Source organism: Suillus subalutaceus, assembly GCF_016647625.1.
Source record: "Suillus subalutaceus strain FC151 chromosome Unknown DFJ58scaffold_86, whole genome shotgun sequence".
NCBI classification, from domain to species: domain Eukaryota; kingdom Fungi; phylum Basidiomycota; class Agaricomycetes; order Boletales; family Suillaceae; genus Suillus; species Suillus subalutaceus.
Window position 1 is genome coordinate 188,947 of NW_024540335.1, and position 24,846 is coordinate 213,792.

The following is a 24,846-nucleotide window of genomic DNA, read 5'->3' on the forward strand; positions in this document are numbered from 1 at the left end:
GTTACATAAGCTAGTACTAGGCTATTTATGGTATCGCATCTAGACTTCTAGTAGTACTCATGGTCAGAACGATGGGTGAGTCTAAACTGATAGGCAACCTATTGCTGCAGAGGCAACCTGACGACCCTGTAAATGATCACTGCGGGTCTGCGCCAACCTTTTGGTTCCTCTAAAACTTTCTATCCCCGAAGATGATGCCCGAGCACCTGCCCAATCAAGTTGAAGCTTGACAGGCCAGTTCGTCCTGGTGATCATACGTGGGGCCGCCACTAGCATTTGCTTTGAAAATAGTCCAGAGTAACCGGATCATACCTCAAGCACTGACACGCGCCGCAACCTTCTGTTCCTCCTCTATGATGGTGTTTGACAACTCAAACTAAGGTAATTTTCTCTATGTATGGTCACCAGCGTGGGGAATGAAACCCATAGGAATAGAACTTTCCACTATTCGACCATGCGGACGTTGGCTCACGTTACTCGAAAGCGGAGCAACGGAATCAAATGTTTTGTCAAACGGTTTTTATAGCTGATAGTTCTCTGTATTGACCCACAGCTCTTGTTCATCCTCCCAAGTTACATCTGGATTTGAACTTGCTGTCATAATCACTGCCACCGGAAGTAAATCAATATGATCACACCCGGAATCTCTTTCCTTGGTCGCACAGTCGTATCGGCAGGCTCTCTATATCTGGGCACTGTCTGCTTAACGCGGTTCGCGACAAAGTTGGGAATATCCTTGCCATTATGGATATTACTACTGGGTGCGACCAGTATTTTTGCATTGCGCATCCTGTATGTCGGTATTGTTCGCCGCCGACAAGCTGCAAGGATGGGTGCCCGCCTTGCGTCCCCTCTTAAGGGCAAACGATTCGGTAACCTTGACATCATGCTCAAGCTGATCGATCGATTCAATAATGGCTATCCCGGTATGACTATCTGTAATTTCCGCTCGTTAATTTTGTATGAATTGTTTCATCAGGTGATGGATTCGCAGAGTTCATCGCAGAGTCCGGAACGTGTTTTAACCTCCATGTCATGTTCGAGGACGTCATATTTACCGTGGAGCCCAGCCACATCAAGGTATACTGATGTTTTCTTCATTGAAGGTATGGCACTGACTCAATGTCCATCCCCAGACTATCTTAGCATCCGATTTTGAAAACTACGTCAAAGGTGACGAGACGATCGTAACTCCAGTGATCGGTGTCTTAAACGTTCTATACAGGGGATAAGTTCAGGCATACGATGTCGAGTGTCCTCGGAACGGGTGTATTTAATTCTGATGGTAAATGAACTTCTACTCAGTTCCCGAACGACTAACAGCGCGCTAAAAACAGGTGAAATGTGGAAATTCCATCGTTCTATGACAAGGCCTTTCTTCAGCCATGACCGAATCAGTCACTTCAATACCTTCGATCGTTATGCCGAAGACGCTATCACGCAGATGAAGGCGCGTTTCCGTGCTGGATATCCCGTTGACTTCCAGGTCAGTTGCCAAACATATCTTACTGATATATCGCAATATTGACACAAATTCATAGGACCTGATGTCGCGTTTCACGCTCGACTCCGCCACGGAATTTTTATTTGGCAATTGTGTACACAGTCTTTCCGCAGGACTACCTTATCCGCATAACGTCGCAACAACGGAAGCCCTTACTGGGAAGGCAAAGATAGCTCAAGACTTTGCTCAGGCGTTCGCAGATGCGCAGACCATTATTGCCCAGCGTCCCCGCAAAAGTTGGCTGTGGCCCTTGTTCGAGATCTTCAAGGACGACACCGCAGCGCCTATGCGAATCGTGAACTCGTTCATTGATCCGATCTTGCAAGAAGCTATTGCCAAGAAGCAGCCTCATGCCAGTGAAAAGAAGAATGTCGATGACGACGATACGACATTACTGGACCATCTTGTCCAGATGACGACAAGTAGGGTGCCAGCACTCTCGCGTACCACGAAACTGAATTTTCTGGTAATAAGATCCCGTGGTACTGAAAGATGAGATCTTGAACATCCTGATCGCTGGTAGAGACACGGTAAATCTACTGTTTGGGTTCGCCTGAATATCAGCTAATTACCATGCATGTAGACTGCTGGGACGCTTACTGTTGCCCTGTATCTACTTTCCACGCACCCGCATGTGATGACCCGGCTGAGAGAGGAGGTCATGACAAAAGTTGGACCTACCGACAGGCCGACTTACGATCACATCCGTGACATGAAGTATCTTCGTGCTGTTATTAACGGTATACTCAATTTTTTGTGACTTGTTTTGATTGACTTCTGACATGTTCGCTTTACAGAAACTATGAGGGTTTTTTCTCCTGTGTAAGCCATTTGAATAAGGACTCTTTGACCAGTCTGATCGAGTTTTTCAGACCTTTTAATATTCGGTACGCTCAGTGTCCTACATTTTTACGAAATGCTCACATCATGATAGCGAAAGTGTCAAGGCATCCACTCTGCCTGCAACTAGTTCCTTGGATACGCCAATATACGTCCCTCCAAAGACAAGGTACAGTAATATTTTCCTCCCAGAATTTCCAACGTAACACAGATAATGGTTTAGTATCGGCTACTCCGTTTTCCTAATGCATCGTAGAAAAGATCTTTGGGGCCCTGATGGTACGCATGCCATTTGTTTCAAATGATTCATCTACACGCACTGACATTTTGCCAGCCGATGAGTTCGATCCCGACCGCTTCCTTGATGAACGGCTACATAAATATCTTACGCCTAAACCTTTCATATTCCTCCCCTTCAATGCCGGTCCCCGCATCTGTCTTGGGCAACAGGTGATACTCCGCTTCCTATTCCTCACTTCGAAATTGTCCTGACCTCAACTCATAGTTCGCTTACAACGAGATGTCATTCATGCTCATCCGCCTCCTCCAATCCTTCTCTTCTATCACTCTCCACCCCGAAGCGCAACACCCAGATACTCGTCCGCCTGCTGATTGGGCTCAAGCAGAAGGTCGCAAATCGCGCGAACAGTTCTGGCCAAAAGTACATTTGACGATGTATGCTCATGTACTGTGCTTTCCTCCTGCTTTGTTTCTGTATTAATAACTTAATTTAATAGGGCGGTTTATGGATCCGCATGACTGAAGCTGAGAACGCTGATTGAATAACATAATGTCATATTAGGGAAGTGCACTAATAGCACCGTAATCACATCGAAAATCATCTGTATTATGATCAATCTTCTGTCTCTCAAACTGTAACTATGCTGCCCTGTCCTTTCAATAGTGACCTGAACTTCGTTGCATCAGTGCTACCATGGATATGTTGTATCGTAGCGTTAATATAAATGTCAATACGTAAATAGTACAATCTCGCGAGGTCCACTCCTCCACACCTAAAAGAAAGACTATCCACAGCCCCCGCTCCACATCATTCAACTTCACATACTGATGTCTACGCCCCATTCATCTGACGTCACCCTCCTCACCTGACGATGTTACGCATAGACAAGTCTCCTCCGTAGTTTGTGGCGCGGCGATCCCAGCGCCCATGCATCGGATCGTGGAATGCCTTATTGGCAATCGCGAACAGCAATGACATCATAAAGAGGGCTAAGACGAGGATCCAGCCTAGCCAAGCGAATGCGAGCAGCGCAGTGAGGATCCTACACGTGCTGTACGTCCAGCAAGAAGAAAGGTTACCCCACCTGACGTCAACATCAGGTGGGTTGCTGGTGTGCTGCGCCACAGTGTGAATATAACGAATCATAGGGGAGTGGATGAAATGACGTACTGTGGCAATGGCAGCGCCGACGAGCCAAAGGAGGAAAAGGACAAACAACCCAACGAGCTCTGCTGTGAAGGTGTTCATCCTACGATGCTCGTGTCTGCCGTGTATAGTTCGGGCACTGATGCGAGTGGGGTTAAACTTGGAGGAAATGTGTGTGTATCATACGTACATAAACGCGGACCAGACTATGGTGATGATAGATGTTACGAGCAGTTCAACCACGATGTGATCTTCACGAGCTTAGGTGAGGGATCGGGCGCTTGGATGATAACGATAAACATACCGTAAAACCGGACGCCTCCGTTCAGAGGATCAAGTGGCGACAGGTGTGTAGTGTAGTGCAGCCTTACTGCGCACAGCGCCATAAGGACGACTGAAAAGATAAACTGGATACTGAAGTCAGCATCTCGCAAGACATGCGTTGGACTCGCAACTTACCAGGAGGAAGTATACGAAGACTCGTACGAAGTGGATCATGGCGGTAGTGTGTAGAGGATGACTCAACAAGGTGTGTTTGCAGATATGTGGGGCTTTATATGCACTAGAAGGGTAGGCACGAGGCAGCGGCCTTCTCGCCTGCCTAAATGAAATCATGCGGCATGTTTCCATTCCCGCCGCCGAAGAATTACAAATAAGTAATGGGGCCTTGTGTAATGTGCTCGAGGGAGTGGGTGGCGATGGAGATGACGTATCAACAAAACGAGACTACAGCGAACCTAGGGAGCGGTGAATACTTCACCGTTGTCAAATCCATGGAGAGAGGGTTGTGTTTGATCGCTGGACAAGCCAATCAAATTGTCAAACGCAATAATTTGAGACCTGTGCTTCTCGGAGGTGTTTGCCACGTTCATTCGCCTCGAGGCTTTCAATAGTGGCCTCATTGAGGTCATGCGCCATTCCACGTGTATTGGCAATCGTCATCATTTGCGTCATTGGTGCTGTCCGGCGAGCGCAATGAAATGTACGTACTGTTGATATCAAGGGAGCTGTGAAACCGGTTGCCGAAGTTCTCACTTCATAGTAGACAGAGTCGTCGACTCGCAGTCGTTGACAATGGAATTGCAAATCCAACGGCCCGGATGAGTAGAAGAAGCTCGAGTCCAAGTGACATCATGTGCTTCTAGAACTGTGCTCGCCGCTGCAGAGGACATGAGATGAAAATGCACCGAGGATGAATTCATTGAATGTAAACCTTTCATCCGTTATGACTCCTTTCCTCAAGTTCCTGCTCTCGCATGCACAAACGATCTTCTCGTACCTTCAATTCTTCTTCTCGAATGTTCAGATCTTCTTCCCGAAACTTTAAATCTTCTTTACGCAGCCTCAGACCCTCTTCTATCGTCGTCAAACCTTCCTCTCGTGCCATCACCTGATCCTCCCTGAGTCTCAACATCTTCTCAGCTACTTTTAGCCTCTCCTTTAGTGCTTGGCTTTCGCTATCAGATACATCACCTTGATCCTTCCGGTTTTGCTGTACTTGGCACATGTCGATGAGAATATGTAATAGGCACACTGAATGAACGTACTAAATGGTCTGATTCCGTCAAAGGAGCTCCAGTAGCACGAGCGTAGATAGTTTCCTGATCACTGTTGGAGGACATAGTGGAATTAGTGGGCAAGCAGAATTTGCCAATTTGGGGTTGTTCCTGATCCAATCTAAGCCTGGACACATTTTATGTAAATTGAAAGGTTTCGTCGCCACGTCGCTCGTGAAAATAACGGTTTATATGTACTGTGCGTGCTAACTTCAAATTATCCTACAGCGAGCCAACAGAGAGCTACAAATTTCTGTAGCCTTGGTCAGTGTCATTCACAATATTGAAGAGCATATTGATCAGCTGATTGCATGTAATTAGCGCCGTCAATTGCAGCGTTGCCGCAGCGCGTGGGTACACGTTTCTTGTTGGTTATCATTATTCCCTACACATCATTCACGCCAGCGCTTTCTCCCGCATACCCTTTCAGTCCTGTCATTACCGACTCTAATCATAAACATTTGTCATGCCTGTAGTCTGGCAGAGACATCCTCGATATTTCCTCCTCGTGGCCTTGGTTCTGACAACAACTTTCTTCCTACTGAGTCCATACGAATCTCCGCTCTCCACCGACTCGTATGCTGCCTATATCCGTGACGGTACCCTTTCAGCACGACTTGAGCGAGCAGAAAGGGTCTATCAGAAATTAACAGCTGGTCGCAAGGACCTAATACAAAGATATGGCACAAGCTCTCGCGACATCGTCATGTACGTCCCATCGACTCACTTGTCCTGTTGTGGAGAGTTAAATACGTTTCAGGTTTCCACCAGACAAAGATCCATGGCCAGCATACACCGTCTGTGAGTTTGGTCGATGAAGATTTCCGTTTGCCATTAGGCATTTACCAACATTCTCAGGGAGCTTCTTTCCTCCGTCTTTCGACTGTCCGCACGAACTAGAGCGTATAGGTGCACTGGGGGATGGCGGAAAGTGGGTATGCGGCATGTCCCGACTGGAGCACAAACCTGACTGTATCATATACACTTTCGGTGTGCCTGTTTATTCATTTCATTTCGGACTAGTACTCATTTGCACTTGCGTAGGTATGAATTATGAAACGTCATTCGAGGCGGAGCTCCTAGATCGGACGCGGCACTGTCAAGTCTGGGGATATGACTATCGCTCCAACTCGTTTGGATCCAACATCAAGAACAACTATCGCGCACACTTCTTTTCATGGGGCCTTGCCAACCTCGATGCGCATGAGTCGCACAATACTCCTAAGCTGTATACTCTCAAGACACTGCTTAAGATCAACAGTTCGTATGCCCTTCTATCTCCGTTCTACTTCCTGCTGATAAAATGCTCGAATCAGAGCATGAGCATATTGACGTGCTCAAAATTGACATAGAGGGTTGGGAGTTTGAGACACTCTCACAGATCATCCAGCCATACATCTCGTCCGGGGAACCACTACCGTTCGGACAGCTTATAGTTGAGATTCACGCCTGGGACAAGAAATTTGAGGATTTCTTGCCTTGGTGGGAGATGCTAGAGCAAGCTGGATTGAGACCATTTATGAATGAGGTGCGTACCGAATCTACGCATCGCACATTCCATCCAACATCGTATTATTCAGATAAACCTCGTATACCAGAACTACAACCGAGGGAAAGACACAGATCTCGCAGAGGTTTGTCGAGTTTCGATATTCCTGAATATGAACTAACCAGCCCCGCAGTACTCCTTCATCAACATCAAAGGAAACAACATCTTCATCTCGGACCCGCAGGGTGCTCCTGGGTATTCGGATGTTAGATAAAAACTGCGCTGATTGCACTTCGCAGTGTAATAGTACACATGATGGAGACTCCGTGGTGGCGTGGATATAATGACATAGTGGACAGTCATTGGTCAATTTTGTGTGAATACACACACTATGGATATACGCATGTATTAATGATCGAGTATATGTTGCAGGTCCAGTGCAAGACAGCGCTGTAGTGCTCCGCTTTGGATGTGCTTCCTTAGAATTTACAGGTACTGACCGCACCATAGCGGAAACCTGTGTCTTGTTACCTGAAATGACGTTCTTGCTGTATTTTGTAAACGGCATATCTGCTCTTGGGTCTCGGGCTCTTTCGGGGCATCGCTTTCTCCATCATCGGCTCAGCGATTTATGCCAAGCATGCAGGGGTGTTGACAGTCCTGCTTTAGAACTCAGATAGGTCTGCCTATGCAGGCTAATGTCCGGCATTGTACAGGGTGACACTGCCACGTATGGATGGATAGTTGATATCTTCTATCCATCAACTGAGACCAACTGGCTGACATTAGATTCTGGTGATTTCTCGGTGACTGTGCACAACAAATGCATAGCCAGCCAAGTCTAATTACCAAGGGCACTACGGAGGCCTCAAGGTGAGCATTTTCCAGGAAATGTCAAGTTATTTTTAGTTTGGGAGGTCAAGTGGGCATTGAGCGCCAACTTAAAAAGCCAGGCCTAGGGTCCAGCTGGACCCCCGTGCAAACCGCGCCAAAAAGATTTAATACCGATAAGCTCCTTCCTTAAGCTTTCCATCACTTGATCTGTTGGGACCTGAAACCCCGTATAATAAATGCCTTGTGGTATACAGCCACTTCAAAACGTGTTCTTCTTCTCTGTACGCTGATTGTTCGCTATGGCGGTGGACATTCATGATACGTTTGGTGAGTGTTTTATCCATGACATCGTCCCTAGGGGTGCAATTAACATTTTTTTAGGCGCAGGGTTCATCGGGGGTATGGTGGCTGCGATGTACGTCGAGAGTCCGTCTCCTTCCGCCTGGACTTGACAATGTGATCGGATAACAGCTTGTATGGCATCACGACTCTGCAGGTACGTCGCATTTCGTCTGTTGAAGGTGGTAGCACTTACTGATTACCTGCGAACCCCTGCAAGACATACTTGTATTATGTGTATTACCCCAGAGACACCGATGGCCTGAAAGTACTGGTACGTCGTGTCTAGTTTGTGCTACATTCTGGCTTTTTACGGAGGTGTTACAGGTTGCGTCCATCTGGTAATTTTCTTTGCGTTTAGTGGATTATACTTTCCTGATTGCTTCGCAGGGTCATCGACACTTTACACGTCTCCCTTAGTGAGTGATATATTAGCGCCTAAATTGACATTTACTGAATTGATTCCCGTTCAAGTGTGTCATGCCCTGTATTACTATCTTGTGCGCATCAACCAGATTCTCGTGTTTACGATTCTGATTCAGTATAGGTCACGAGTTTTGGTGACCCAGATAACCTTGCAATTGGAGTTTGGTATGTACTTCCAGAACACCCCAATGTTTCAGTGCTGAGTCGTACATCCTAGGTCCCTTTTCGTGAGTGTTTAGCGTTGTGTAATTCCGCATCTAACATATGGGAATCAGATATCGCTCGGTCTAAATGCAAGTCTTTTTCCACCTGGGAGTCTTCCTGAAGCTAACGTTGGCAGTAGCTTCTCATGGCTGTGCTCGTGCAAACGTGCGTGACGGTTCCATTAATGGTTTGCAGAGATGTATCCTGAGTGTCTTTGTCAGATACTTTGCTTTTCGAATATGCTACTGTAAGCGTTTCGTTTCAGTTGATTTTCTTGTCTTGAATCTTTCTGGGGTAGTAACCCGCTCCAATATTCGATGGTGGTTGACATCCTTTCTTGTAAGCTGAAGCTCTCGGGTTCATATGGTGGTTTGGTACTGAATGGTGTTTTTGTCATTTCAAGATGTTGGTCGTTCTCGCACACTTCGGTAAGACTCCGTATATGACTTGTCTAAGCAGCTCATTGATCGGAGATTCAGCCTTTGGATTGGGTAGGCTTCCTTTTCTCATTTCACTCAAACAATGTGCTGAGTCAAAGTAGAGACAGTTATCCTCATGTGAGTACTCTCTTCGATGTGTATAAAATGTAATAAACATCCTCTCAGGTTCATCAAGAAGGAATTCAGCGCGCTTTCGGAGATCACTGTGCGCTGAAAGACTAGTTTGACTAGGTGTCCTACTGACAGTTTCCAGCTCTATGCTGCTACGCCTTTCGCTATAACTGCTGTTTTGTCCGATGTCTTCATTGCTTGTTCACTGTGCATTCTTCTCCACGGCAATCGCAGTCCTGTTATCGAGTAGGTCTTAATCCCCCATTGTTGATGTCACTGAGATTGATATTGACCATTAGGACTAACACGCTCGTCAATACATTGATCATATACGCCATCAATCGTTGTCTACTGACTTCGTAAGTCCTTTGTCTGATAGACATGAGTGATGGTATTCATCTCGCTTCTTATCTTCTAGAGTCGTTGCCGTGGCCGAAGTTATCGCAGTAAGTTCAGGCGAACGAGGCAGGTCAATACTTTCGAAGCTAATATTTGTTTGCCGCACAGTTTGCTATCATCCCAGGCAGTCTGTGGTTCATCGCGATAGATTTCGTCATCGGAAAGCGTGAGTGTAAATCCTGTATCTCGGGTGATAAGACATCTCACCCTTTTATTCTGCAGTATACGCTAATTCCCTCCTTGCATCCCTAAATAGCCGAAGTGCCCTACGAGGGCGTGATCACACTCGCGATGACGGCACTAGTTTCCGTGTCAACACCATCAACCTAACTGGCCTACAGTCCTCAAGCGACAGGGACAGCAGCGGAGGCACGCAGAGTAAAACGACAGCCAGCACCGTCTCCGCTCGTGCCCGTGTAAAATCGGCTCCAGATGGAGATATCGCCCAGCTTGAGGTGAGTTGCAGTTCTGCTTCTTCGGTTTATCCCATCAAATGACGACGGAAATGAAGATGGGTAACTTGGACAAAATCTGATGTTTGTGTTTTGCTGTGCATGATTGCAACATACTCCTTATCTATCGACCTAGCCCTAGAGCGCTTCGTACTTCGCCATCATCATTATTATCACTCATCTTCATCTTCATCATGGGATTCTTGTTGTTGACATCACTCTTACTACCGTCTCGTCTACTCTTGCTTGTATCTATGTAGCTCGATACCCCCCAACTTGAAAAATAAGCATATTTTCATTAATGACGTGTGAGACGTGTGATTGAACCGCTGTCGAGGAACCACGTCCGAGGCCTAGACACGCTAGATATGTAATCATTAAATGAGAAGGAATGGGCACAACACCGCCATGTCTCCGCCAGCTTGGCGCCAAGTCTCCATGTTCTCTGCTCGAGAGTTAATACCGTAATTCGGACGTCGCCGGACGAACCTCCTTCATTCAAGTTGGAATTTGGCAATGACCTATGCATGGCGTATCTTCAATTATTGTCGAGGTCGCAGGCGTGGGGCTTGTCTACACTTTGGACGGGCCCAGGGTTATCATGGACAGAAAGCCTTACAAAAGTTAGATGACATGTTGACTCTCGCTCCATGGGAAGTGAGCAATTCGTAGAGGCTTTGACACCTCGGGCCCGGGAGTCGCCATCATCACCCGGTCATGCGATGATTCAGGTATACTGGCTCTAGGCGCCCAACTGGTTTCGAGAACACTTGTGTTGGAATATCTCACTCTGGGTTCGTCTGCCAAAATCAAATGATTGCTGAGTTTTTGACCACTTCAATGGACTCTTACTTTTTCTCAAGCTCAGCTCCTGAAATAACATATGAATGCCATGAGCCCTTAAATAATACCATGCCGATCTTTTATAATCCTCCATCGTGGCGCCCGACTTCCGGGATATCATCGGACTACTACGACTACAGCCGCAAAGTGGGAGCATCCATGCAATCGTTTTATGTTCCGCTGACTAGTTCCCAAGCTTATTTTAATCAGTGACTGGAGACGCATGTTTTTGTTCTTTTTTCGCTCCCTAACTTGCATCAGCCCACAGGAATCGGAGCCCTGATATGCATCACCCAACCCAACTGTCCTTTTGCGACCAACGAAGTTGGTTTTCTCTCTACACGGTTGATGCCGACGTAGTTGACACGTATTCCATCACTGGTTAAAGTCGCATGCTCCCATGCACATGTCTAGACAGGATGGCGCGCCAAGGGTTGGCTATTCGGACATGCATGAGTATGTGACCGGTGAGGTTACACACATTTCCTACACGGTTCAACTAGTGGAATCATCGGAACACATTGCGGTACCGAATTCTTTTCTAAAACAGTAATCCCGTTTATTGTTATTGTAGACTTGGTTAATGTTGAAAATAGGTATTGTGTTATACGGTGTGAATGTGGTCGAGAGCGAGGGCCGAGTCGTCTCAGTACCAGAAGAGTGGGCGAAAGACAGTGCACTGGGCTTCTGCGATCGTGTTGTCACGGCTTCGATGACATGAGATGCGAAGCATGAATTGTGGGCGATGTGCAGAACGATTTTTTCGAGCGTGAGGTACGCATTATATTCGGTTTCCTGTCATGGTGATATTCACTATTGTCACAGCCCAGTATCAAGCGACGGGAGAAAGAGAGCACTTGCCTCTGATATCTTCGATGATTGCAGGGTAATCCACTTGGTGCATACCAGATTTCTCGTAGTATCTGCGGCTGTGCCTGTGTGTCGCGACTCGTGAGCAAGAGTGGTTGACTAAGCTACGGGGTGCTACTCGCCTGGTAGGCTAGGGGTCCCCCACTCCGATCACCTTCTGCCGTTTGGGGGATTGACACCAATCAGCATGGGCATGTCAAGGTCTTTGAAAGACACCTTTGCAGCCTGCTGCAAACTATATATGCCCCTAGGTGTAATCACCCCAACCTCAAAGTTGTTCGCAAGTAAAATCTGCTTCGAAGGCCGACGACGACGCGACATTATCTCCAGCCAGAGCGAACGCTTCCTGAGTGACCTCATCCACAAGTGCACGGTCACCTGCAAAAGATGCCGAGGGTGCTGAGATGGTTTTGGTGAGATGCCCATAGTGGATGGAATATACGACGTTGTCGGATTGGCTGGATATCTCAAAGAAGGAGGGTTTGAGATGGAAGTGCACAGTAATGGAGACCGGCTGTTTGCGTGGACGTCCCCAGCAGTCTGGGCCAATGTTTGCCGTAAGCTAGATGATTGTCGAGAACTTCGTTGTAGTTCTGAATCGTGACAGGTGTCTCTTCGGAAACGTACGCACTTGCCAACTCGTTTCCCTATCCAAACCACAATAAGTCCTAGGCATCCACTCAGTACATTCGACTCACAAAAATTCTTGGTCTCTGATTCGTAATGGTGTCGACGAGCACGACGAATTCCGCCATTGTGGTGTCCCACCAACTCATATGCTTGTCCGACTTATCTGCGCGTTTCCCTCGATGTCAATCTGTCGCTTCCTGATCTTGTAGGGTATGCTGTAGATTATGGGCACGCTCTTACCTACAGGTACCGAATCCTGAGGTGGAAGTGCCCCATTTTCAGTTGTTCCACACGAAGGAAACATCGCACATGATGCGCTCCACATTCTATCCAAACGATCCTGCCACGTAAGGCGTACGTGATTTGACGTGAAGCTCCTTCCCCACATGGACGACGTCACCATGCGGACAGTGCACCTTTCAATTCTGGGTCATGCAATAGTGCTATTGGCGGCCCAACACCAGCCAACACATCGTACTCGACATCACGAAGGAGAAAGACTTGGTAAGCTAGGAAACCAGTCCTCCATGTTGATATTCACGTACCTTTAACCAAAAATAGGAGAACATATCGTGAACATGGCTGTACCCACAATTTCAACTTTCCTTGACACTGTCACTATCGGAGAATTCGACGTATTCGATTGGAGAATTTGAGCTGATGTACAAGTTATCTACTCGCCCTTGTATACTTTGGTATTGCCGTGTGACGAGTGTGATTATTTTTTGCAATAAGTAGAATCGATCATTTTGTGGCATGAATCACGAGAACAATTATTCCTGCTCATGAGATCCGTAAGCGACGGTCACCCCTTGAGAAGTGGACGATTCTTACTGAGAAATGGAGAGTTGCGCTGGTCGAGAATGTTGGAAGCCGTCTAGAACGGCTGCTCCGCTAAAGTTTCAGAAATTTTGACAACCAGCTCATCGCGAGTTCGAAGTTCAGCGGCAAAATAAGCCTTCACTCCTCCGACACCCTTGGATTTCACCACGCGGACGATATCATCATACGCGTTTGTGTTTCCAGCTCGTTGAACAGTGCACATGAAATCTTTCTTTTTGTTGTATATGAGCAAGCCGCCCAGTCCCATTGACGTCGCAGTCGGGGAGAACGGATCTACGGGGACTTGCACCTTGATGATCATGGACTTCTGATCAAAGGACATTCGAGTATACGGAGCGTTTTTGGGTGGCTTGGACTTGGCACTCGAAAGGCCGAGGGCTTCGCGAGTGAAATCAGCACGAGATATCGTAGACGAGAAGTTCCCATAGGTTGGCTTCAGCGTGACCGTGGTTGATGTGGAAAATGGCTGGCATAACGGTTTATGGATTTTCCAATGCATACCTGACATAAATCGTGAGTTGGGAAAACACATGAGAATGGCAGTAGTCTCTTACGTTGGCAGTCAGACGAACAATATCGGACTGTGTGACATCGTGCACATTGCTTCAGGCCTCTCTCTTTTTTCTTGCAGTATTCGCATTCCTTCTCTTCCCATAGGGCTTTCTCCCCTGATCGCTTCCTTTCCCACCGGCGAACCGCCGCCGTGACCTGGGGACCAAATACAACACATAACGCACGGGGAGAATCACCATTTCCGTCCTTAATGTCCAGATCAGCGTCGTGTTCCATTAGCAAATCTAGGATCGGTATATCTTGTCCCTGGAATGGGAAGAATAGAGGGACTTCGCCATAACGGTTTTGGACATTCGGGTTAGCTCCACCTTTTAGAAGTGCCTTGGCAAGTTCAAAATGTCCAAGGGGAGGAGTACATGCATGGTGGAGGGCTGTGTGCCCGGATATATCCGGCAAATCCGGTGGTGCACCACACTGAAGAAGATAGTTGATAACGTCAAGGTGCTTGAGAGAATTTGGAGTGGCTCCACTGATTCGCTGTGCGCCGAGAACAGTAAATGAAAGAAAACCAATTTTGAAGGGCGTCTCAGCTCCCGTTATATCAGGAGCAACCCCTCCGCTGACTGCCTTGACTGGGGATTCAGTATTTCAACCGCGGCATAGAGATAGAGACGAACAGCTTTGACGTCTTGAATTTGCCCTGTCATGCATGCGAGTGCGAATGATGAAAGTTTATTAATATCCAGTTCGCCGAACTCTGCATGCTCAGCGTTAGTGTCGTTCTCAGGAAGGCTGGAGAGTATAAACTGTCAATCAAAATCCGAGGAACGCACGTGTTTGAAACATAGTCCTAAGTTTCTCGCTACCCATTTTAATGCTAATATAGCCTGGTTGCTTGAGGATGACCTCCATCTCCGCTGTCACTTTGAGCCCGCCATGACCTGGCGTGTCACAGTTCATCAAATTATCATGGTGCTGGTGAGAACATAACTTAAAGATCTGCCAAGATGAGTATTCTCACCTCGTTCCATATCAACCAGCTGTATCTCCGTTCAGTTGAAAATAGTGCACAGAGAGTCACCGACGCTTTGACGGAGTGGGTCACTGGCAAGCCGCTAATTGAACTGATTAATGTGGACATTTACGTAAAACCACGAATTGTTGTTGAACTTGCTTTTGCATTAGGTGCAACGATTACACCTCATCACCATCACTAAGACTCAAATGATTCAGCCTATATGAAACCTTATGGTCGAGTTTCTGGTGGATGGCGGCCCTGCACAGCCGACGCGCACAGGCACATATCCTTCAGTGCTTCTTTCGTCCTTCTGTTGAATCTCTTTCTCATGAACTCTGAATCTGTCCCATCGCAAGGCTTAAGTATTTTCCTCTATCACCGGTTGTCCTTCGTCCGCATGGCCTCTTGCGCACTCCACGGACATTCATGAAGTATTATTTGAGGCCGCCGGCTGCTCTCTGATGTTCAGCTGTCAGACTCTGGCAGGACCCTCCAAAATGGCCCTGAGTCAAATAGAGCGTCAAATAGGCAAAATCGGACAAGGGTAGTCACGTGTCGCTAGCAGTGAGCACTATTTCGCTTTTGGAGGGTAAAATTTAAGCATGCAATAGTCTAATAAAACGTAACGAGCCAGAGGAACCAAGTTTTCAACGTTGTCAACATGCGTCCACCAGGAATTTTGAGCTTCGGCAACAGTAGTAAGTGCATTCCACTCCTTCCCCGCATCAGGAGATAACTTGCACGCTCGTGCACCAGACCACGGTCGCCTACAAGCGATTTCTTTCTGAGGTTGAAAAATGGGTCGTGAGTATGAAGGTCGAATGCGCGCTGCCGACATGTGAAATGCGGCGCTACCTTTGATCACAATCTGGGTCAGAGCTGTCACATCGGAGGCCTGATTGGTGCTCATTTACTCATTGATCATACATCATGTAGCAAGTTTGAAAACGCCCGCCCTGAAGGCCTGGGATAGGCAAAAATTAGGGAGACATTGTGTGTTCAAGTAACGGAGCGCTCGCATGCGAGGCGTCAAATAGGCGAAAAATGGACAAACAAAATGTAAGATTGGGGCCTCAAATAGCTCGCACCTCTAAAATGGCTGCACGGCACTCACATGCCATATAACAATTCCCCAAGGTCATGGAATACCGGTACGTACACTGTAACGGTTTTTCCCTTGTGTCTAATCTCGGGTAGTAATCTCGAGTAGTCTATTGGGTTGTCAATATTTGTCAGCTTCGGTACCGACTCAAAAAGTCAGTGAGGTTTGTTCAGGCTCTACGTCATAACGCTTTTAGAACATGCGGACATGTGGAGGTCCTACTTAGGTGTGAATTTTCGACGAGCGACTTGCGGATCAGTGCGGCGCCTGGTGCCCTTGAGTATTTGTTGCCGCATCACCTTCTAGCTTTCAGTCCAGCACTGTAGTAGCAAGATAAAAATGGGTCAACCTATTTTAGATAACCCACCGTTTATTTTTGGCATTACCAGTCGAATTGATTACGCAAGACATAGAGGCACTGACAATTGAGTTTGATGTCCCCTGGGCCCCGCTGATACTCGCGACGGTAGAAGCGACAACATTTTCCGACTGCCAGGCTGATACCCGCTCGCCTAGATCCAGTTGTGTCCGAGTCGGCAGTCGGATGATGAACATGGTAAAGATAGACAAAATCTGAAAAGAAGATGAGTCGGTCGCATTCACCTCATATATAAACACACCCATCACTGATCCCAGCTGCATCTAAGCTTGTCTACGATGAAATGCTGCTGTGAAACTCATTAGGATAAATTTGAACATGCATCTGCGCGGGCAGGTCGGCGCACAAGTTTCTGTACGGCCTCCTCACTTATGTGTTGGAAGGCAGTCTTAGGGAGCATGAATAACCAAGCGGTAGCAGTGCCCATTTTGTTGTTCCGGATCGGAACTCTGTTTTTGGAACGCTTAATTCCTCGCAGTGAACTTCGACCTGTTCTCAACTTCTCATGCATGTCCAAGTGCTGATTCCGGGGCATGGTGTCTCGAACGGTGCCACTCGACCGGATGAATTACATCACCTTCCCAGGTAAATTCATATCCGCAAGCTACCAATTCATCCTAAATACTCATACCGCAGTACAATCACGATGTGGCCAGAAGCGAACTCAGTTACCATACCCCTGTTGCGGAAGTCTATTTCGGAGCTTGAAGTGAAGAGCTTAATCCCTTTCTGGCGCGGCAAAAGCTGTCTCTCCGTAGGATGCTCCAACCGCAGTCTCAATGACAACGCCCGTAATCCAGACTTGGTTTTCATGTTTCGCGCAAAAATAAACTACTAGTCACGCGATGACTAGTTTCCCACGTCAACTATACACCATGATAATTAACCTGCTTAACCTGTTAGCTTTTCATCACGATCCGGATTAGTTGTAGCTCATCTTGGCGACTCTCAGTCCGGTAAATCTTTCTCAGATCAAGTCATGATTGCACTAATTCAGCCATAAATGTTACCGCTATCGATAGCAAGTCAGAAGACACGTTGTTTGGTCGAGCACCTTCCGGATGATTGTGATTCAGGGGTAAGCAGACTAATTGGGACTGCACTTAGCATCATGTAGTGACAGAGTTGACAGACGGTTAGGATATTCGCTAGGTGTTCTGCCGCGACAGTGCTAATTCTGGACATTTGACGCAAGGACCCACCAATCAGGATAGTGGCTCAATGATGTGGGTCATAGTCAATCGCATGTCACTTTGTTGAACTAAAATCTTCGGCATGCTGCCATGCTTATTCAATAGCATCTGACACACCCGACTTTTTTCGTGGGGAATTTACGTGGATGAGTACTCAAGCTCAAGCTGCAACCTACTCTCATGTAGGACTCGGATGCTGTGTTTAATGTGATACTCAACTTAGCTTGCGTCTAATGACCCTTCTCTAGGACATAGTCCATGCGTTAAGTTGTTCAAATTGACTACAAAGGCGAATAATATCACACGAGCTTTGCCGACCACTTGATTTTGGTATGTGAGAAGTTTCGCCGATCTATCTTCTCTGCCTATTCGGACGATCGGCTGATCGGTACAGGGTGTTTTTACGACAGGCAGAACTTTGGCGCGCGAAACGCTCTGGAGCGGGTACCTGATCGCGGGTCATCGAAACAAGGTTTGTTCGTCCTCATGTCAGGACTTATTATCCACGTTTGTTCGAGATCTCCGTTTCCGCTCAGTGCCCATGGCAAGCTTGCCTGAGACTATAAAGCTTCTCATTTGAGTGGCGGGTTTTGATCACTATCTCAGATCCCACCTAAAATGGCTTACTATTCCAATTCACCTGTTGTCCACAACGGACCTCCGACCCATCCTGCATTACGTGAGTCGTCCTTTCCTCTCTAGTGGCTCTGTGTCTTACGAACTACAAAGATGTCCGGGATGCCAAAGATGCGCACGTTGTCCTCGAGGCCGTGCGTCTCAATATGTTACCGTTGATCAAGCGGCGACTTACTGCTTCAGAAAGAGAGCAGTTATCTTCCGGGAACGTCTTCGTCTGGGAGGAGGCTGAGAACGATGGAGGACTCCTACGCTGGACAGACGGGCGTAGATGGTATTCGATATTGTTTTACATGTAGACGCTGTCATGACCTGTGTCTCCTAGGTCGCAAAGTCGGATGCGTGGTGACTACCTATTCTACGAGGAGAAGATGGAGACAACTCAGGAAGAGAAAGATGCTAAAGCTGCTATAAGGTAATTTGTCGAGTCAGCATCTTTCTTAGTGTACTCACTGCATCGTAGAGCGCTTCGTACTACAGATCCACTCGCCGTGGCTCCTCCAACAAACAGACGAAAAGATCGTCCTAATCGTCCGAATGGTTTGACGAAACAAACTTACTCCGCATTAGTCTATCTTCCGGGCTCAAGTCTCCCGCGTAAATGGCATGTCGTTGCATACTTTACAGTGAGCTTAGTCTCCACAATGAAAGAAGATCTCTTGTTCATTACCGCAACAGGGGGATGACTATGTTCGACTTCCTGTCATCGAGAGTTACGATTACCTTCGAAATTTGAGGGTTCCCGGTGGCATCTTTGTCTCCAGCAAAGCCAACGGATCTCGCACCGATCGCTTCTCTTATACTACTGATGGAATAGAGCCATACAATTCGGCAAGTCATGGACATGGCCACCCAAGTCAGTATTCTATGCTGCAAGGGGTCCCCCGAGGCCCAATGTCTCCCGCTTCCTCTTCATCATCAATACCTTTATCCCCTACCCAGCATCATTCAAGACCTCTACCGTCATCGGGCGCCGCAATGGGACCTGGACGTGCAGAGACGTCCCTACCTAGCATTTCGATCCTGACCGGTCTACAGGACACTCCAGAATCTCGACAACCTCATTCCTCACCATCTGTGCAACTTGGACATCCCTCTCCAACGACTTACAGCCCCTTATCCGCAGAAGACAGACGAGTACTCAATAGCTTTAAAGTCGTGTTATAGTCCTTCCCCCGTCCCGGGCGTTAGCCTCTTTTTTTTGCCTCCAACGGTAGAGACTTCCTGCATTCATTTTATGTCCCTTGGTAACCGCAGTATTTTTCTCACTTATCTTTTCATTTGTATCTATACCCTTCCAGACCGTGCCAACCTCCCCGGTCTGCGTGACAATTAAAGGCATCGTAGAGAATATATCAAGCGGCGGTCGGTTCTTGGATAAGTCCTAAAAACCAGAACAGAGGTAATGAAGAGCATTAGAGCTAATAGTAATAGCGCTGACCTCCACACTCGCTTAGATGTTTAACATACTACTCGGCCATCTCCAGCACTGTGGGCTTCCTGTTCTATCCTAGTGTTCTATTGAGTCTCCACTTTTGCGCTCGGTCTAAATATGTACTAGTTATTTGTGACTTCAAGCATGTGGCGGCCGTGAGGATAGTGCGCTTCTTGGAATTTGAAGTGATTCATTTCCACCTGGGATTGCGGGTGCACACGCCGGGCGTATTCGTCGGATCTATTCAATCTTTCAATTTGGCCTCGCACTCCATTCATGATGAGACTCTTAGTGCTATAGTCACTAAGTACTCAACTACCACTGCGTTGCGCTGCCACGTTGGAGATAAGTCGTCTGACGGAGGTCTGGGCTCGAGTAACGACGGTCACCAGTAGCCGATGTAATACTAGTAGTTCATGGGAACTTGATGGAACATGATATAAACTAGTATAGACCCGGACTGATCCCTAGGTGAGATACTTTAGTTTGGTATACTCTGAATGAGTAATATCTGGCGAGCGCAGCCAGAACGGGCCATGATAAACGAATAAGTGACAAGCGCTATCAGCTCTCGTCTATTTTTCCTCGTCTTGATGTGACATCACTGCGGATTGCATCCTATTGCATCCACATCATGATGGATTATGTAATATCGATATCCAGGCATTAAATTGAAGTTGAAATTGCGGGACATTGATTCTACTCGGAAGGTTTCTTCCAACAACTCTATCCTTCAAGAGTAATTTCCACTTGTCACTTCCGAGTCTTTCATTGCACTTCCTTCACTTCTCTAAAATATTTTTGCTGATTGTCCTAAACAATTGTGGCGGGCTGTCCCGTGTTTGCTCGTCAATGTGTGAATTACGACCAGGATCGGGTCCCTGTTGAGTCATATCTCTATGCTCATCATGAAGAGCTCTAGCAGGTTTTCGGTAAGTAACAATTTTCTCATCGTTATATCTCCGTGTATCTTTCTATGGCTTTCATGCGGGTGTTTTGAAATGCCTGTGACAGTTAATGCTATGAAGAGGTCATCTGTACCGTTTTCATTCGACAACTGCCTGGTCACAGCCTCGGAGTTCCTCCCACGGGCTGTTTTTCATTTGTTCTTTCAGGTACCCGAGTCTGCATAGAAGAGGGAATGCTCATTTGGCCTCCTGCTACAAACATATATATGGTCAGGCACAGTTTCAATCACTTATAGTTTCTCGCCGCAGTATCGTTGTGGCACATGCCTAAACTAATTGGCCACAGCCAATCAGGCTAGAGCTCGTTATACCTATTGTCTTTGGAAGCTTGGAGACAAGGCTCGTGATTAATTGACTAGCAGAGAATGATATCATGTTCCGCTGAGTTCGACGGTATCTGACCAAGGCAGAAGTCAAGGAATCTCAGTAGGCCTGCTAAATATACAACACTTGATGTGTATGAGATACAACTGAATCAGGTCGGAAAACAATCGCGGCTCTGTGGTAGCTTACACTTCGCCATGTACCATCCGTTTACCCTGTTCCACTTTATCCTCCTTGCCGGTCATCTTCCCAGCAATTATCTTTGCCTCACCTCGGAGTTTATCCAGAAAACTCACCCGACGTTCCTTAGAGCTGTCCTGCAGCGCTCGCTGGAGGTGCAGATGCTGACGTCACGGGAGAGTCAGGCTGAGCTTTCGCCTGGCTCGTGCTCTCGCCAACGCGCGGCGGATGCAATTTCGCTGGGTGGTAATCGGTATCGGAACCTCCTGTGCGTGCTCCAGCTTTCTGGGTGTGTTTGGTATCCTCATCGTTACCCCTGTCATCAGTTACCTTGCCTACATCGCCCGTCATATTCTCAACGCTTTTATTCTTTGTTGACTCTTCATCCCCAGGCTGCTGTAGCACTTTGGCTCCCTGACTGTGTGCAGGAGCTTCCTTGTTATCGCGAGCATTATCCTCGACGCCCGCTAAGTTGGAACGTAATTAGCTTGTAGAACAAGCGTCAAACAACATGTACATACCCTCCTTTGCTGGATCACCGGCGCCTACTGCACCTCCCGCCTCAGCAGTTTTGGCCGCCTTACTCTCCGTTATCTTGCCTAGAGGCCGATCACGTATCTGAGCCGCTCCTATGGCGGCTCCGCCAACACCAGCTGTCTCGGCATCGTCTGAACGTTGCCCTTCCGGTACTTCGTTTTTCGGAGTGTGATCAACGGACACGGGCTTTGGATCAGGAAAGCTTTGCGGGGATATTGATCTGTTTGCTGAGTAGGCGATTCGTCCAGTTGTTGAGGGTCTATTTGCGTCCCCGTAATGGCTGGACTGAGCCTGAGAGGACAGATCCTTCGAAGATTAGAAGGCTACAATGACGACAACCGTCAGATTCTAGACGCAACGAGGGAATAACATATAACAGACAGACGAGGAAGCGTCCAACGAGGTTAACAACAAAGAAGCATGGCACTATCAAAAAACCCCAAAGTAGAAGATAGATAAGCATGGCATAGCCAACCGTCCCCGCATCAAGTTCAAATGCCCCGGGATATTGGCATCTCGACTTCTCAACATTTGAAGAGACAGTCCAAAAAGTAGCCGGGGTGGTAATTGCAAATACATTAGCTGTCATGACTGAATGTCACGACCAGAATAACAGAGAAAATGACTTGGTACGATCATGATCGAACCTGTCAGTGTCTGGTAATAAGCCCATGACATGCAGCATGCTCCCGCAAATAAGACAGAATTGGGAAGATGCCAGCTGCCAAAGGCAGGCGAGAAACGAAGAGAACGAAGAAGATGAAGAGAAGCGAAACAAACTAGCCCCTCGTCCGCGGGCACCACAATCTCCGAGTCAGCGCCGAAAATGCAGTGCATCATGGCTTGCATCAACTCGCTCAAAATAAACATCGAAAAAGAAGGGAAGATGTCAAGGTGGAGACAGACCTGACTTACTTCTGGCTTCGCAGCAACCGCAGCAGCACCAGCGCCCTTCGCTTGATTATCACCCTCGTGTTTGAGACTCGTCCTTTTCAATCTTATCGGTCTTTGAGTATCTCTCTCTGCCCGTTCATCGGGTAGTAAAGCGACGCTTGATTCTGAGATAGTTCCTGGCAAGGAACCAACACCGCCAACATGTTCGTGGGGTTGGGCGCCCTTTAACTCTGAACTTGGAAGAGAAGTAGACAGTTGTTGGTCCAACTCGGACTCGGGGTGAGAATGCTCGTCATTGGCTGGTAAAAGTCCGTCAGGGCAGCTCAGCACAAGATAGGGGGCACACGCACACCAATAGGAAGCCACCGTATTTTGACGCCCTGAGGGATAGGAAAGTATGCAGCTGCTGTCTGGCCAGCATACTCGACGGTGCGCTCCACAGGTTCCGATATGTACTGCCTTGCTGTTTGAGCAACTGAGGTGGCAGCCGCAGGGCCCTCAAATCCATCGCCGCAGGATTGATGTTGCAGCTCTTGTTCATGTTCCCTGGGATAGGAGCCCGGAAATTCGTGACCTGGGGTGCTCAAGTTCTTTGTGATTGTGACGGGGTGTTGTTCAGGCTTGGGCGTCGCCCTCATGGCGGGATCAGGGGTAACAATGTCGGACTGGAGTATGGATTCAGTTTTGCTCGCCCACACGGTAGGGGGCGTGCCAGCTGGTACAGGAGTGATTTTCGGTGGTAAGTCGCTCGTCATTCTGATGTTGACGGACGCGTCAGAGCAGGGACGAGGTTTTATACTGCCACGCCAAAAGTGACGTCACACTGGGGACCAATGACGATCACTAAGCCTAAACTTAAACATTGTGGGGCGGCTCTCCAACGTCCGCCGAGACCATAACATTACTCCACTGCTCGACTACTAAAGACCACATTGCTCAGTAATAAAATACATACAATGAAGACGAGTGGTGTGTTAACAAAGTGTAGGCTGCAGGCCAAATCAAACGCACGTAAACACACTCCTATACGAGTCTATGTGGTCTGCAAGGATTGTAGTTTCGCCTGTGTTTCAGCCATTTCTTCCTCCCAGGCTTTCCAGGCCTGCGGCTCCTTTTCCCAATGTTCATGACACTCATGACATCGTATGTAGTAGGCTGTACTCGTAGCACCATACCCCAACAACACACTGCAGAATCAGAGATACGTCAGGCGAAACCTATCAGTTGAACATCATGCACTTACAACTCAGGCAACACTTGCCCGACAGCATCGATCTCCCCTTCAGGCATACAGTCTTCGCAGAATGCTTGTGGGCATGTTTGGCACCTACACAATCTTAGATTGAGTCGTTGTTGAGGATATTTACGCACCTGAATAACATTCCTCCTGCTTCCAGCAGTGGAGCGATCGCAAGCTGAGCACTTGTGTTGGGGACAATGAATCATAGGTAGCTTGCGGAGTTGCGCTGCGGTGATACCATGACACTTGGGGTGAAATACTGGTGATTTGGTGTCAAGAGCAAGCCAACCACACGCCCGTTCAGTCTCACCTCGGGGACACGTGTTACAGAGGACCACGTCGCCGCCATCTCGACAATAAACGCACCAATCCTCTGTTTCGTGCTTCGCTTTCGACCTTCTTTTTTGAGGCCGGACTTATTTCCTGGCTGATCAAGGTAAAAGTCAGCACATCTTACTTTCTGCAGAGAACACCACACGAACCGCGCTCTGGCCCATATGATCGGCGATGACTGTGATACCATTCTACCACAACTGTCCTGTCTATGCGTGCCCGTTTTCTGCCAGTTCCTGCACTCCTGCGCAATCTGATGATTGTTTTGATTGCGTTTAATGAGCTTGCCCTCGAAGAGTCTGCTCTGTACTTGAGCGATGCCACTAAGAAGCTTTCGCTCCTCTCCTCTGCATCGAGCAGCGTTTTCTCATCGATGTCGATGTCTTCAGCAGTATCATGCGAAGATACCATCTCTTTCTTCAGCTTCACATCCCTTACTCCTTCCCGCTCTCGTGAGTCGTCGAGAATTTCTTGGATTGGCGCTTTGAGGAATATCCCCAAGTCCATGCCTACATCCGACCGAGACAAGGCGCTACTACCCTTGCGCAAATGTCCAGGAGCTCTGTAGTCTTCAGTTGGGTATTATCCTCGTTGGCAGAAGATGACGACGTTGAAGAAGACATGACTTTAATGATAGGAACATCTTGCGACGAATGCGGTCGAGCATCTGATCCTCGACGCTTCCACGACAAATAAGGCGGTACACCTACAGGAACAAGGTTTGTAGGGTGAGTTGTGACATAGCATCGGACACACCTTGACGGTTTTCGTCTGACCAATGCGATGGGCCCGAGCAATGGCTTGCAAATCGTTCTGTGAATGTTTCGACGGATATCAAGTAGATCTGCCCCAGAACGCTCACCTGAGGATTCCAATCACAGTCGCACATGATGACGGTTGATGCCTTTGTAAGGTTTATACCTACCA

The 24,846-nt window shown here is 47.7% G+C and overlaps 11 protein-coding genes across 11 annotated transcripts; 5 read left to right on the forward strand and 6 right to left on the reverse strand.

The window, feature by feature from the left end:
- Window positions 1–452: 452 nt before the first annotated feature.
- DFJ58DRAFT_485895 (cytochrome P450) lies at window positions 453–3,234 on the forward strand. Its single transcript, XM_041380618.1, has 15 exons — window positions 453–926; window positions 980–1,080; window positions 1,137–1,173; window positions 1,226–1,285; window positions 1,338–1,486; window positions 1,542–1,926; window positions 1,979–2,034; window positions 2,088–2,244; window positions 2,302–2,326; window positions 2,377–2,391; window positions 2,439–2,513; window positions 2,568–2,623; window positions 2,679–2,794; window positions 2,850–3,029; window positions 3,082–3,234. The coding sequence occupies exons 1-15, from the start codon at window positions 629–631 to the stop codon at window positions 3,124–3,126; spliced, it is 1,755 nt and encodes a 584-aa protein (XP_041241694.1). The 5' UTR covers window positions 453–628; the 3' UTR covers window positions 3,127–3,234.
- Window positions 3,235–3,446: 212 nt separating this feature from the next.
- DFJ58DRAFT_730293 (uncharacterized protein) lies at window positions 3,447–4,229 on the reverse strand (the record flags this gene model as incomplete). The annotated part of the gene is made up of 5 exons (XM_041385868.1): window positions 3,447–3,701; window positions 3,756–3,870; window positions 3,922–3,982; window positions 4,036–4,138; window positions 4,191–4,229. 5 exons carry the CDS (start codon window positions 4,227–4,229, stop codon window positions 3,447–3,449), a joined length of 573 nt encoding a protein of 190 aa, XP_041241695.1.
- Window positions 4,230–4,627: 398 nt separating this feature from the next.
- On the reverse strand, window positions 4,628–5,413 carry DFJ58DRAFT_485878 (uncharacterized protein). The gene is made up of 3 exons (XM_041380617.1): window positions 5,279–5,413; window positions 4,945–5,223; window positions 4,628–4,890 (listed from the first exon to the last, which is right to left on the reverse strand). The coding sequence occupies exons 1-2, from the start codon at window positions 5,351–5,353 to the stop codon at window positions 4,948–4,950; spliced, it is 351 nt and encodes a 116-aa protein (XP_041241696.1). The 5' UTR covers window positions 5,354–5,413; the 3' UTR covers window positions 4,628–4,890; window positions 4,945–4,947.
- Window positions 5,414–5,444: 31 nt separating this feature from the next.
- Window positions 5,445–7,363, forward strand: DFJ58DRAFT_798417 (methyltransferase domain-containing protein). The gene is made up of 8 exons (XM_041390678.1): window positions 5,445–5,551; window positions 5,609–5,995; window positions 6,048–6,088; window positions 6,146–6,277; window positions 6,332–6,547; window positions 6,604–6,815; window positions 6,868–6,921; window positions 6,970–7,363. The coding sequence occupies exons 2-8, from the start codon at window positions 5,754–5,756 to the stop codon at window positions 7,048–7,050; spliced, it is 978 nt and encodes a 325-aa protein (XP_041241697.1). The 5' UTR covers window positions 5,445–5,551; window positions 5,609–5,753; the 3' UTR covers window positions 7,051–7,363.
- Window positions 7,364–7,590: 227 nt separating this feature from the next.
- On the forward strand, window positions 7,591–10,283 carry DFJ58DRAFT_798423 (uncharacterized protein). The gene is made up of 23 exons (XM_041390679.1): window positions 7,591–7,937; window positions 7,992–8,025; window positions 8,082–8,106; window positions 8,170–8,223; window positions 8,277–8,290; window positions 8,340–8,368; window positions 8,424–8,449; window positions 8,497–8,540; window positions 8,593–8,602; window positions 8,651–8,668; window positions 8,719–8,744; window positions 8,801–8,826; window positions 8,878–8,918; window positions 8,983–9,007; window positions 9,059–9,070; window positions 9,121–9,136; window positions 9,185–9,224; window positions 9,273–9,376; window positions 9,430–9,489; window positions 9,549–9,576; window positions 9,638–9,695; window positions 9,752–9,984; window positions 10,041–10,283. Exons 1-23 carry the CDS (start codon window positions 7,910–7,912, stop codon window positions 10,062–10,064), a joined length of 975 nt encoding a protein of 324 aa, XP_041241698.1. The 5' UTR covers window positions 7,591–7,909; the 3' UTR covers window positions 10,065–10,283.
- A 1,679-nt stretch (window positions 10,284–11,962) lies between these two features.
- DFJ58DRAFT_730297 (uncharacterized protein) lies at window positions 11,963–12,449 on the reverse strand (the record flags this gene model as incomplete). Its single annotated transcript, XM_041385869.1, has 2 exons — window positions 11,963–12,256; window positions 12,393–12,449. The coding sequence occupies 2 exons, from the start codon at window positions 12,447–12,449 to the stop codon at window positions 11,963–11,965; spliced, it is 351 nt and encodes a 116-aa protein (XP_041241699.1).
- A 538-nt stretch (window positions 12,450–12,987) lies between these two features.
- Window positions 12,988–14,872, reverse strand: DFJ58DRAFT_486077 (ankyrin repeat-containing domain protein). The gene is made up of 7 exons (XM_041380619.1): window positions 14,855–14,872; window positions 14,702–14,795; window positions 14,514–14,621; window positions 14,358–14,437; window positions 13,722–14,307; window positions 13,159–13,668; window positions 12,988–13,103 (listed from the first exon to the last, which is right to left on the reverse strand). The coding sequence occupies exons 2-6, from the start codon at window positions 14,709–14,711 to the stop codon at window positions 13,202–13,204; spliced, it is 1,251 nt and encodes a 416-aa protein (XP_041241700.1). The 5' UTR covers window positions 14,712–14,795; window positions 14,855–14,872; the 3' UTR covers window positions 12,988–13,103; window positions 13,159–13,201.
- Window positions 14,873–17,990: 3,118 nt separating this feature from the next.
- DFJ58DRAFT_843291 (Gti1/Pac2 family-domain-containing protein) lies at window positions 17,991–19,175 on the forward strand (the record flags this gene model as incomplete). The annotated part of the gene is made up of 5 exons (XM_041392946.1): window positions 17,991–18,051; window positions 18,102–18,282; window positions 18,334–18,423; window positions 18,472–18,634; window positions 18,687–19,175. The coding sequence occupies 5 exons, from the start codon at window positions 17,991–17,993 to the stop codon at window positions 19,173–19,175; spliced, it is 984 nt and encodes a 327-aa protein (XP_041241701.1).
- Window positions 19,176–20,723: 1,548 nt separating this feature from the next.
- DFJ58DRAFT_486271 (uncharacterized protein) lies at window positions 20,724–21,560 on the forward strand. The gene has a single exon (XM_041380620.1). The coding sequence runs from the start codon at window positions 20,933–20,935 to the stop codon at window positions 21,407–21,409; it is 477 nt and encodes a 158-aa protein (XP_041241702.1). The 5' UTR covers window positions 20,724–20,932; the 3' UTR covers window positions 21,410–21,560.
- A 477-nt stretch (window positions 21,561–22,037) lies between these two features.
- On the reverse strand, window positions 22,038–22,984 carry DFJ58DRAFT_663471 (uncharacterized protein; the record flags this gene model as incomplete). The annotated part of the gene is made up of 2 exons (XM_041382367.1): window positions 22,038–22,613; window positions 22,697–22,984. 2 exons carry the CDS (start codon window positions 22,982–22,984, stop codon window positions 22,038–22,040), a joined length of 864 nt encoding a protein of 287 aa, XP_041241703.1.
- Window positions 22,985–24,490: 1,506 nt separating this feature from the next.
- Window positions 24,491–24,846, reverse strand: DFJ58DRAFT_663456 (P-loop containing nucleoside triphosphate hydrolase protein; the record flags this gene model as incomplete). Its single annotated transcript, XM_041382365.1, has 3 exons — window positions 24,491–24,625; window positions 24,676–24,732; window positions 24,782–24,846. Coding segments are annotated over 3 exons (257 nt in total), but the record flags the coding sequence as incomplete, so codon positions are not given.

Excerpts from the sequence above, each read along its gene's own strand:
- DFJ58DRAFT_485878 (XM_041380617.1), bottom strand. The coding sequence starts at position 5,353 with ATGTCCTCCAACAGTGATCAGGAAACTATCTACGCTCGTGCTACTGGA. Across the intron at positions 5,224-5,278 it reads TGACGGAATCAGACCATTTA|CAAAACCGGAAGGATCAAGG; the intron begins GTACGTTCATTC and ends TGCCAAGTACAG.
- DFJ58DRAFT_486077 (XM_041380619.1), bottom strand. Across the intron at positions 14,438-14,513 it reads TAGGACTATGTTTCAAACAC|AGTTCGGCGAACTGGATATT; the intron begins GTGCGTTCCTCG and ends CTGAGCATGCAG. Across the intron at positions 13,669-13,721 it reads TTGTTCGTCTGACTGCCAAC|GTATGCATTGGAAAATCCAT; the intron begins GTAAGAGACTAC and ends GATTTATGTCAG.
- DFJ58DRAFT_485895 (XM_041380618.1), top strand. The coding sequence starts at position 629 with ATGATCACACCCGGAATCTCTTTCCTTGGTCGCACAGTCGTATCGGCA. Across the intron at positions 1,286-1,337 it reads GGGTGTATTTAATTCTGATG|GTGAAATGTGGAAATTCCAT; the intron begins GTAAATGAACTT and ends CGCTAAAAACAG. Across the intron at positions 1,487-1,541 it reads GATATCCCGTTGACTTCCAG|GACCTGATGTCGCGTTTCAC; the intron begins GTCAGTTGCCAA and ends ACAAATTCATAG.
- DFJ58DRAFT_798423 (XM_041390679.1), top strand. The coding sequence starts at position 7,910 with ATGGCGGTGGACATTCATGATACGTTTG. Across the intron at positions 8,026-8,081 it reads GGGGGTATGGTGGCTGCGAT|CTTGTATGGCATCACGACTC; the intron begins GTACGTCGAGAG and ends ATCGGATAACAG. Across the intron at positions 9,225-9,272 it reads GCGCGCTTTCGGAGATCACT|CTCTATGCTGCTACGCCTTT; the intron begins GTGCGCTGAAAG and ends GACAGTTTCCAG.
- DFJ58DRAFT_798417 (XM_041390678.1), top strand. The coding sequence starts at position 5,754 with ATGCCTGTAGTCTGGCAGAGACATCCTCGATATTTCCTCCTCGTGGCC. Across the intron at positions 6,548-6,603 it reads GACACTGCTTAAGATCAACA|AGCATGAGCATATTGACGTG; the intron begins GTTCGTATGCCC and ends TGCTCGAATCAG. Across the intron at positions 6,816-6,867 it reads TGAGACCATTTATGAATGAG|ATAAACCTCGTATACCAGAA; the intron begins GTGCGTACCGAA and ends CGTATTATTCAG.
- DFJ58DRAFT_486271 (XM_041380620.1), top strand. The coding sequence starts at position 20,933 with ATGTACCATCCGTTTACCCTGTTCCACTTTATCCTCCTTGCCGGTCAT.